This window comes from Morus notabilis, unplaced genomic scaffold, assembly GCF_000414095.1.
Source record: "Morus notabilis unplaced genomic scaffold, ASM41409v2 Scaffold98, whole genome shotgun sequence".
Lineage (NCBI taxonomy): Eukaryota > Viridiplantae > Streptophyta > Magnoliopsida > Rosales > Moraceae > Morus > Morus notabilis.
The window spans coordinates 40493-52055 of NW_010359472.1; the positions used below are offsets into that span (position 1 = coordinate 40493).

Below are 11563 nucleotides of genomic sequence, written 5' to 3' on the forward strand. Positions count from 1 at the left end.
TCTTATATCACATTCATCTCTTACAAAGCATCTACTAAATAAATTGTAACTCCATTGAAATGACCAATAAGACTAACCTTCAAATTGATACCTGAAATGAAAATGATTTCTTCATGAATGACATTTGCAATCAAATTCATTCATTTTCTATAGTTTTCATCCACTTTTTTTGCTGATTTACTTTTACCCATTTGATAATTATGTTTTGAGACTTTCACCTTAGCATCATCAACCACAAGACATATTATTGTAGCAAAAAAACAAACCAAAAAAAGGAACATATTAAAATATAATGATGAGATCACGCTCAAATAAACCACCAGAGACTAGGTATCTGGATGGATTAATTAATGCACGAAACTTTTCTTAACAGTACTCATCCTTAACGAGTAGTATTAAATATGATAAACTAATGCTTTATTTTTTTATAAGAAAAAAAATGCATTATTAATCATAAACATTATGGGATATCTTGTATGGAGTAGTAACAAAATACACCACAAATGATGGAAATAATTGTGATCATGGCTCTAAATGTGGGAAAAATAATAAATAATAAAAAAAAAAGGTGCCTGCAGGAAAAGAATACTAAGAAATTGCCTTGGGTGTCGTAGACTACACATCACAACATGCTCTTGTAATTAAACAAAATTTATCTTCTTAGCTTTGTTTTATGCTTCTGGTGATGCTAATTATAAACACTGATTTCATACAAAATTGTAGGGAACAATACTGATCCCCAAAAAAACAAAAGCAGAATTGAAATGGCTGAATAAATAAATCAGATAGATCTCTTCTTTTTGTCCTTTTTTACGTCATTGCCGCTTCTTCCTCTCTTCATCCCTCTATGACCTTTTTTAGGTCCCTGCTATCAAATGAATACGAATCCTTTAGTAACGATCTCCATGATATTTGTTGACACATTTAATGAGCAATCTTATATGACTAGGATGAGTCGGGCTCTGAGAGAGGATGGACGTTCTGTGGGGCCACCCCCTTTCTCACAATCCAACTCCCCAAGCCGGGTAGTTTAGCATTTTTGTAATTTAATCAACGCACATACAATTATCAGGGAAATTTCCATAGCTAAACAAAAATAGACGAGGGGGAAAATCTAGAATAACCTCAGCAGAGAAAGTCTTTAGAGGATCTTTATTTCTTCTGAATGTTTTTTTGGATCCACGATGGCCATTGGCATTGGTATTTCCCATGGCAGCTCTAGCAAGCTTAACGACCTTGCTTGCTTCTTGAGTTGTTGGGTCCACTAAGTACTCGGGAACATTGCGTAGGTGAGGGGCGGGGGGCTTCTTGCTTAGGACCTTATCGTGCTTCAACAAATCTGTTAAAATCATTTGCTTCCAACTCTATCATAAGGAAATCTAATATGGAAAGAAGTTCAAACTGAGCAATAAATTTACTTTACCTAAATCCCCGGGATTAGATTCAAAATGAGCCTTCAACCTAAAGATACAGAAAATACAAATGATCAGGAAAACAACAATCCCAAGATGTGGTAGAAGAAATCCACGAAAGACGGAATAAAACATTTTTGACTAAGAAATGAGGAGATAACAGCTTTAAGTGGATAAAGGAATTTTTTTAGCTCTCATGACAAGTTGACACTCACTTTTCAGAGTTGAGAATTTCATTTCTTAAATCCTGCGCTCGTGACTCTCGGACAGCAATTTTTGTGACACTCTTTGCAATATCCTGTAAATAGTCGCTGCTTTGCGTTAGTTTCCTTGGCAGTCATCTCAATAAATAGGGTAACAAGGTAGAAAGAAATTAACAACTAGTACTTAAACTGCAAACACAGATTCAGCACTAATATCTTTTATGTCAAAGGGTCTATGACTCCATGCCAAAAGCAAAGAACGAAAAGTCAAAGAAGCTATATCAGACTATGGCATGCAAAATCAACAAAGAAAAACCATCTATCTTTTTATGCGTGCAGCTGCATGTTTTATAGGAGAAACTGTTAAAAATAGAGCTAACCCTGAGATTTCTACTTGCTAGGAACTCAAATTACGTTTTCTTCAGAGCTCTTCATAGCTCATTTGTTGGCCGACACATTCAGATGAAGAAAACCCAGCTCCTATTATTTTTCTTTCCAATGAATGTTTGAATGATAGAGAAACACACTCCCAGATCAAAATTGGTTGAAAAAAATAATGTTGGTGCAGAAAATGTATCTAATATATAAAATAGCAAAAGCCGATCTTAGAAAACACAGTAACATAAACACTCACAAATCCCTGCATACTATGCTTCAATAGCTTTCTATGACATAATCAGAAAACCCACCTCAGCTCTATACCGTAACGACTCCACAGCATTCTTCGTAAGTAAAGGAAAAGGGGCAATCACATTTTCGTCCTTGTTTCCATCATTGCCTAAAAAGAAGTTTATTTCGTCAAGAATTTCCATCTCTTCTAGAGAAACCTGTTAAAAGAGCAAGTGTTATTTAGAACAATGTCGGGAAAATTGGAAATTGCATGACCATGGAAAATGCCAAATCTACTTAAATTCATCATTTCTACAATCCAGCCTATTTAACCAGCGTACAAATACATTGATATGAGAAAACTTGTGGCTATGTAAAACCTATAGAAAAGCAAAAAGAAGAAGAGCATCTTGAACTTGAGACCTAACACTCGAAAGGCCTACAGCTTATTAGCTATTGCAACACGAAATTTTCTCCCACAAATAATTCCATTATGCCCGGATGTTCATTGTTAAAGCCTGATGGTGGGTACACTTACTATCATCTTCAAACAGGCAGAGTAAGCATGTGTGAGTGTTAAGTTCAATTTACACCTCGTTTGTGTCCTATGCTTGAACCTATGATTCTGATTCTGTTAAAGTATTTTTCATCTCACAAAGAATTTGAATCCAAAAATTTCTTCTCTCACAAAGTTCCCGCCAATGGATCAAAATCACTGACTTGAATGCGTGAACCAAACGGACCCTTAATGTCTTTTGCTTCACATATACATAGAGGGTGTGACAATTTGATGAAGTTATAACATTTAATGGTTATAACAAATTTGACAATGATGGCCATGCAGGCCCATTCTGTTAAGTAAATGTTTTCCCTTGCACAAAATCATCTTAAGTCAGTGCAAGGAAACTCACAAGCGAGATAGAGGTGCCGCTATTGAATGCTCTTCCAGTACGTCCAATACGATGAACATATCCCGCAGAGCTTCGAGGCATTTCAAAATTAATGACCTACAAAAGAGGCAAGCCAGTCAGGTGTCATTAAAGAAAAAAAAATCATTTGCCCTACATTTTCTTTAAAAAAGAAAAAGAAAAAGAAAAAGAAGGAAATGGCATATCAATTTTTTTTTTAATAAGAAAAAACTTTATATTGAATAGAAAATCAATACAAAGGAGGAGGACAAGCGTCCTCAAAACAAAAATGAGAGCAAATCAAAACAAGACGAAAAAAGAAAAACAAAGGACAGTCACAAAAGATCAACAATCAATTACATCCCCCAATTTAGAATAATCAACGTGAAAGGAAAGCTTTTAAATTCTCTGTCCGATACTGCCCAAAGCAAAGCTGAAAATTTAGCCTTTTCAACAAATCTTCAATTCCCATTTCTTTGTCTTCGAACACGCGTGCATTTCTCTCCAATCACAGGACTCTCATAACAGAAATTAGCATACATCTCCAAAGGACCTTTGCTTTCTTATTTGAACCAAAACCATCACTTCCTCTATCAGGAATTTACAATGGGCTGGAAAAACCCAAGTAAACCTAGCCTCCATAACTAGTCGTTTGCCATAGGTCCCTAGCCACAGGACAGTGCAAAAGAATGTAGTCTAATGATTCCCCCGCTTTTTAGCACAAAACACACCAAGAAGGAAAGAGAGCCCTTTGGCCCAAAGGCTTTGGGGTTTCCTTCTTTGAACCATATCACAAGTACTAAGTTTTCCAAGAAAAACAAGCCAATTGAATAGCTTAACCTTATGAGGAACACTGGATTTCCAAATAAAATTAAACGAATTAAAAGAATCGGCTACTCTTCTATCAACAATATTGAGAAAATAAGAGCTACAAGAAAAACCCAAGGGATCACACAACCAAAATTCTTTTGTCTGGAATGGGGGGTCTAGGAGTAAAAGACTCCAAAACCTAAAGAAGAGAAATCATGTCTTCGGATTCCCTATCATTTATGATACGACAAAAGTTGAGAACATTACTTGGTTCAAGAAACGACAATATTGCGTAGCATTGACATACCGTATACACATTTTTGAAGTCAAGTCCTCGCACTACACCAAATTCAGAGTCCAATTTTTGCTTGACATGCTTTCTAGACTTCTTTTGTTTAGTATTACTCTCTCCATTGACATCTTTCATCTCTTTTACTTCACTATCATCAGTTGCAATCAAGTAATCAAAAAGCCCAGCATTGAATTCCTGTTGAAATTCAAAGATGATAGACAGTTCTATATTAGCACATATAAAGTGAAAAACAACTAAGTAAAGATCGGTCTTAGGACAGTAGACTAGCTGCTAACCAGCATGCAATAACATGATCTGATAAAAAATACAACCAAACTTTAAATTAAATTGGACTATGTTGTGTACCTCAAGAATATGAAGACGAGAATTTTGTGGCAGCTCGGCATTTAGGACAGCAGATTTAATTCCAAACTGCAAATGAAGAACTATTAACAAATAAAGAAGACTAAAAAAGGGACTTTAACAATGTGCGAAAAGGATGCTGATTACAAAGATGTACTATCAAAATGACCAAATCCCTCTATCCATCTGGTCTGGACATAATTAGTTCTACACATTTATTACCAAATTATAAAAGACTTTGAGGGCCCGTTTGGAAGGTATACTGCTCAAATCATGATTTGGGTTCATTGGCGGGAACTTTGTGAGAGGAAATTTTGGAATTCAAACTCTTTGTGAGATAAAAAACACTGTAGCAGACTCATAATTTGGGTTTGAGTATGGCTTCCAAACAACCCCTGGAGGGGTGAACTTACACAAGAATTCGCACTATGCATATAAAACTACTATGAAAAGAAGTAATCATACCTTTTCTAAAAACAACCTCAATCTGAATCCCATGTCGATTGTATTAGTAAATATCAAAACCTTCTTCTGAACCAACTCCAACTTCAAGAGGGAGAGGACATAAAGTAACTTGTCTCGAGCACTGCATGATATCTAGGCCACGACAGAAAAGAAGATAAATGTGTTCACTTCTTAATTGTTCATTTCAAGCATAATTCAATGGGTAGTCTCGCAAAGAAAGTACATTTTGAAAGCTCTAGAGATCAAAGAACAAAAAGATCAATGACACAAAAGGGAGCAGTGACATTTAATATAACTCAACTCAGTCTTAGTCCCAACTATTGGGGTTGGGTTCAGCTACATTACACTATATCCACCCCTTTTCTCCCCGAAAAGAAGAAACACATATCAGTTCTACAACATAACACACAAACAGTCAAAACACTGAAAAGTTATCCATTTACAGAATGTGATATCTTAAAAGAATCCTATAAGGTGTAAGATTCCATGTTACACATAATGCAAAATAAAAACTTGTGCGTTTTCACCTTGCTTAGGAAAAAAGACCTATAACCCTCTGATTCTTGTTACTTGAATATCATTTTTAATAAACGTCCTGCGGTTAAATAAAGCAGAAAGAATGGCAACTGAAAGGGTTTCCTCAATGTCACACTAATTGTGTAATATTTGAACACTAACACTAGAGATGCCACAAGTTCTTTATCAATATACAGGAAAGGCGGAATGAGGAGTAGTTGAAAGTTCTAACAATCTTGCAGAGGACTAATAAAGAATAGTATTAATCAAGTAGCGTGTCTAGTTATTTTTACTTCTTTTGGCTGCTTCTATTCTGTTTCAGAACTTCTTGTCCTCTAAAGCAAAGCGTGACTTTTATTGTAATTTTTTTTTTTTTAAGAAAAAGTTGTTTCTTCTTAAAAAGAAATATCAAACAAGTATAGCGTAAAATTCCAATGGAGCAATTAACTTCAAAAGTATAAACCTAGAGAACTTAGAATGAGAACACCAGAATTCTTACCCAAAATTGTTGAACATTTTTTGGGATAATATCATCCTTGACATCTCCCACTTCAGGCAAAGTCAAAATGAAAGGATTATGAAGTATCAGCTTCTTCAGTTTCTCAACATCAGTGCTGTAAAGTATCGTAGGTCCAATATGCATATATCAGTACGGATCAACACCCTTAGATTCCATAGGGAAAAGAAATCTAGAGAAATGCATGGAAAAATAATGGCTAGCGAGTAAACATTATTGACCTAGGGATCAAAATAAAGTTCCAAAAATGTAACCCCAAAAAACACCACATAAGCTGTTGGGGAAACGAACAAATACAAAAAAATAAAATAAAATAAAATAAGCCGCCCACAACACCATAAACAATTTCGGCAACACACCTTGAAGTAGCAGACATTAGCAGGCACTGACAATTCTTAGGAATATGAGGTGTTAATGCTTTTATATCATCTTCATAGCCATATGACAAAAGAAGATCCGCCTGAAAATGAATATTAGTTAATGATCCCCTCAAACAAAACAATCATGCTACCAAGAAAATTACAAAAAAAAAAAAAAAAAAGTTTTAAAAAAATGTCTACAAGAAGAATTCAATGGTAAGAGAAAAAGGAAAGGGGGGGAAAAAAAGACAAGATTCTCTTTTCCATTTTCATTTATAAGATTCTCTGTTTCTTTTCAAAAAGAAAAAAAAAATCAATGGTAAAAGACAAGTATATTCACTTATCCAAATAACAAAACTGCAGTCCACAGATAAATTGACAGTTGCATATGAGAAGAAAAGAAAAATGAAGGATACACTACATTTTCCAATTGCATAACTTTTTTTGTTTTGTTTGATAATAAACGGGAAGCATGTATTATTAATTAAAAAGAAAGAATTACAAAAGGGGACATGGGTTCCACCAAAGCAAGTAAGCATGAAACATGGGGGAAAAAAAAGAACAAAAACCAAAAGTCTAAATCAGACCCCAAAATACTTAATAGATCTGAAAATGAAAACTCAGTACATCCTTTAGATTGGGAAATCCATAAAGCACCCAATATTCAATTTTATCCCAAAGATCAGCACTATCTCCTTGTGTAACTTCAAAAATTTGATTGTTTGTTTCAAGCCACAAAGTCCACAGACTGTAAGGATGACTACATTCATTCCATAGTCTTTTCTTCGTGTTAGCCCTTTCGATCATCATATCACTACCAAAAAGTTCCTCCATGTTGTTTGGAATAACCAACACAATCCCTAACTCTCCCAAAACGCGATGCCAAATTCTCAAAGCAAACGGGCAATGGAGGAAAGATGAACCTTCCTCTCAGTAGCATTTCTACATAGAACACACCATAGGTAAAGGTAAGGCTCCCTCCTTTGCAACAAACTCTACGTGTTAAGCCTACTTGACACAAGCAGCCAATTAAAAATCTGAACTTTAGTGGGAACCGAGGGCTTCCAAAAGAAATGCACAGGTTAAAAGTGAGGTATTATCCTTCATCTATCAATAACTCAAAAAAAAAGATTTGCAAGAGAACAAATCCCATCTAACTCCCACTACCAACTATCAGCCCTAAACTCACTTAATCTCACCCCCTCTAAACAGCTCAATATCTCTGCCAACTCACTTGACCCTCTCTCACTAGGTTCCCACCTAAAATGGAAGTTCCAAGAATGATTATCCGCAGGATCAGGTATGAAGGATGAAGAAATTACAGCATTGTGAAAAGAAGAACTCCTGTAAAGGCTTGGACAACGATTAGAAAAAGGATCCCCTCCCCACCACCCATCCTCCCAACATCTATCTCTCCTCACATTCCCCACAATCAGCTTATGGGCTTTAAAATTAACCCGCATAGCATAGATGACCTTCCAAGGACTTCTAAAAGTCGTTTTAACACTAGCCCCCGATTCCCAATCTCCAAAACTTGACCCATATTTCCTTTTATCACTTGACACCACAACGATTCTCCTTCCCTAGAGAATCTCCACGGCCATTGTTAAAGTAGAGCTTTATTACGGAAGGTCAAGTTACCAATTTCATAACAACTTAAGATTCAAGCTCAAGATAGCCACTCATTCAAGGGAAAATAAGCCATCAACCGCGAATAATTCATAGATGCCATCAATATCACCCATGCTTAACAAACAAGGACCACCACTCAATTGAGCAGTAAGTTCTCACCTCGTCAAGAACAAGAATCTCAAGGGAACTGCTAACAGAAGTTGATTGAAGAACACCAGCTGACATGCACTTGGGAATGCAAGCTGGGGTCGAAATCAGAATATCAGGTGGCCCGACCAATGCATTCCTCTGAATCAAATACCAATAAACAAGATTAAAGTAAGACCAGGAAAAATGGTTTTTCAACTAAAAGTTTCTCCAACGCAATGCAATGCCAATTTTTATGCTAATGCTAAAATTTGGCATTGAAATTTTTTTTAAGAAAAAAAAGTATTCTCCAATGCACGAATATACTTAACGTCAAATTTGGCATCATCTTTACTTGATGTTAAATTTGACGCTAAGTATAGCATATACTAAATTTTTCCATTTGGTTGCTACTGGTACTGGTTCATGTGTAGACTTTTTCACTAAATACTTACAACGGTCACTTTTAAATTATTCAATACTCACAACTCAAGTCACAACTCAAGTTCTTTCTCTCACAAAAATTCAAATTCAACTTTTTTGCTTGGGTGTTTTTCTCCTACATACACAACTCAAGTTCTCAACTTGAGTTGTGAAACAAACATAGAAACAAGTTCCGTAGGCTTTTTCACTTGATACTTACAAAGTCATTTTTAAATTGTTGAATAATTGAAAATTTTCCTCTTACAAGTTCCAAAACTTAAAATTTATGACAAAAAGTACTTATAGCATTTAGAATAGCATCGAGCGTTAGATTGCAAAATAGAACAACATGATAAACATCCATTTTTGCACTTTTTCACGTCAAATATAGCATTAGCGTTAACATTGCCATGTTCTAATGATTAAACAATAAATAACCACGAAGAAATTATACTTTGAAATAATTTATAAGGAACAGGAACAGACCAATTCAGAAGCAGACATACTGCTCGTCAATTGAGCAACTTTCAGTTGAACTCTGCACAATTCAATGAGCGACAAGACTTCCCCATAAACCTACAATTTGCATTTCACCGAATACGAAAATGAGCAACTTTTCAACAACTACAATTGAAAAGGAGAAAAAAAAAAGATTAGGACATAGAAAAAGAACAGACTTGTTGACAGAGTTCGCGTGTGGGGACGAGAACGAAAGCACTTGGAGCTAGCTTACTCCTGGAGCTAGAATCAGCCGCGAAGAGCTTCTGAAGCAGCGGAACGAGGTATGCGAAGGTCTTTCCTGAACCAGTCTTCGCCCTAGCAACCACGTCCTTGCCTTCCTGAAATCCAAAACCAGAAAAATCAAAGTTTTGATTTATTTTGTTCTCCCAATTGAAACAGAAAGTTGGTGGAAGAAACCTACGAGAACAAGCGGAATGGCGACTCTCTGGATGGGAGTGGGTTTGAGGATTCGCTTCTTGAGGAGGGCGCGAGTAAGACGAGGGTCCAGACCGAGCTCTTCGAAGGTCAGGTCTTCTACTTCTTCTTCTTCTTCTGTTTGGTTGTGCTCAGTCTGTTTTTCTGGGTTTTCCGTTGTTTCCGCCATTGAAGGTCGGACTTCTGGCACTGGTCTTCGCCGGCTGCGCGGTGACTGACGGTGGGAGGGATGTATAGAGTCGGTGGCGATGGGGAAAGTGTTTGTTTGCAGGTTTTGTCTAGGTAGGGTTTACGGGTAGCGGGTTTTTTTTTTATAGGAAAAATAGGGGTTTCAACACATTTTCCCCTTAAATTTATCGTCCTTCAGCAAATTGCTTCTCCAAATTTTAATTTTGATAAATTCTTCTCTAAATTTATAATTTTGTTACAATATATTATATTTTAATGATAATTATATTAAATTAGTGTTAAAAAATACATTTTATAAAAAATTTAACATTTTAAATTAAATATAACACAAATTTTTTAATATTTCAATTTTTAATCTCTTAAATCTAATAAAATTTAAACAAATTTAATTAAATAGAGCACATTAAAATAAATTTATAAATTCGTAAGGTAACTTATCAAAATTTAAAATTTAAAGAGTAATTTATTAAATCACGACAAATTTAGGAGACAATAATTCTAAAAACTCCAAAAAAAAATAATAAATAATGGCAAATATTATTTGCCCATTAATCATTACGCAACACGAGTAAGATAAAAGTAAAAAGGAAACAAAATAAATAAAAGGATAACATTGATTGTTTCCTTCAAAAAAAAATAAACAGTAATAATTAAGGGCTTAATCGGTATGATTTAAAAAAATATTTTTTTGTTTATTTAAAAAAAGAAAAAGGAAAAACACGCATGTGGCATTATGCAAGCGTGTGAATTTAAATGTTAATGTCAATTGTATATTTAATATTAAAAATTATGATATAATATGTTATTTTTATTTTTATTTCAGCACACAATGCTATTTAAAATGTTAAATCTACTTTTTTTCATAAACGTTAAACTTTAAAAGTTGTAAAAGTAAACTTTTATTTTTAAAATAATTAGAAAATGCAAAAGTTACAATGATTACATGAAAAAAGTAAACATTTTAACCAATAACAATTAAATGTCAAATTTCCTATATATTATATTTGGTGAGAAATTTACTACAAAATATAACATATGAAAAATTTAGCACAATAAATAACTGTAACACCCTGAAGAATTAATTGAGATTAATTAAGGTAATTGAGATTATTAGTGTGCCTAATCTGGATTATTAATTGAGTTTAATTAATAAATGTTTCTGACACGTGTGAGCTTGACTAATTCCAAGGTATTTAAATACTCTCAGTATTTATATTTTTCCAGGAGTGTGTATGGGCACATTTCTGGACTGTTATTTTAAAATGTGACACTTGTCCTTTATTTTCTTTTCCTTTTCTTTTCTTTCCTTTTCTTTTCTTTTCTTTCTTTTCTTTCCTTCCCGTGCATTCACTCCCTCTCTCTCTCTTCACTTCCGTGCTTTCTCTCTCTCTCATTTGTGTCCCAAATCAAACGGATCTTGAACCAAGGAAAGATTTAAAGAAGTTTTCAACGTCAAGAGAAGGATTCGAGGTAAGATTACTGAAAGAACCTCTATTGAATCTCAAGTTTTTGAATTCCAAAACTTATTTTTGGTTCAAACCGGATTTTGATGGTTTTTGAGTAAAACTAGAGTAGAAATTGGAGATCTTGGGTTCTTTGGACTTGTTTTAAGACCTAGAACCCAGATCTAGTGGTTTCCCTTTGAAATATCTCGATTTGGGACTGGATTTACAGGTTTTGGACTGATTTCCGTGAGCTTCTCTCGCGCAGCTGATTCCACCGGCCGACCTGTCCAGTCGACCGGATCATATGGAAACCGGTCGACCGGTGTGCACACTACCGGTCGACCGGTAGTGTTGCACT

At 34.9% G+C, this 11563-nt stretch overlaps 1 protein-coding gene across 2 annotated transcripts; it reads right to left on the minus strand.

The window, feature by feature from the left end:
- Positions 1–586: 586 nt before the first annotated feature.
- On the minus strand, positions 587–9872 carry LOC21407338 (DEAD-box ATP-dependent RNA helicase 16). Of its 2 annotated transcripts, none has more exons than XM_024163200.1 (15): positions 9558–9872; positions 9313–9474; positions 9122–9211; positions 8246–8374; positions 6455–6555; positions 6078–6192; positions 5063–5194; positions 4601–4666; positions 4250–4429; positions 3136–3231; positions 2305–2442; positions 1628–1710; positions 1424–1461; positions 1125–1339; positions 587–865 (listed from the first exon to the last, which is right to left on the minus strand). In XM_024163200.1, exons 1-15 carry the CDS (start codon positions 9738–9740, stop codon positions 782–784), a joined length of 1812 nt encoding a protein of 603 aa, XP_024018968.1. In that variant the 5' UTR covers positions 9741–9872; the 3' UTR covers positions 587–781. The 2 variants fall into 2 exon arrangements, with proteins under 2 accessions (XP_024018968.1, XP_024018967.1); XM_024163199.1 differs by having other exon boundaries at positions 587–868.
- Between the last annotated feature and the right edge of the window lie 1691 nt (positions 9873–11563).

Bases quoted from the DNA above. Each gene is read 5' to 3' on its own strand.
- LOC21407338 (XM_024163199.1), bottom strand. From the start codon at position 9,740: ATGGCGGAAACAACGGAAAACCCAGAAAAACAGACTGAGCACAACCAA. The intron at 5,195-6,077 runs GTAAGAATTCTG...GTCGTGGCCTAG, and splicing joins AAAATGTTCAACAATTTTGG to ATATCATGCAGTGCTCGAGA. The intron at 2,443-3,135 runs GTGAGTTTCCTT...CTCTTTTAACAG, and splicing joins GCGGCACCTCTATCTCGCTT to GTTTCTCTAGAAGAGATGGA.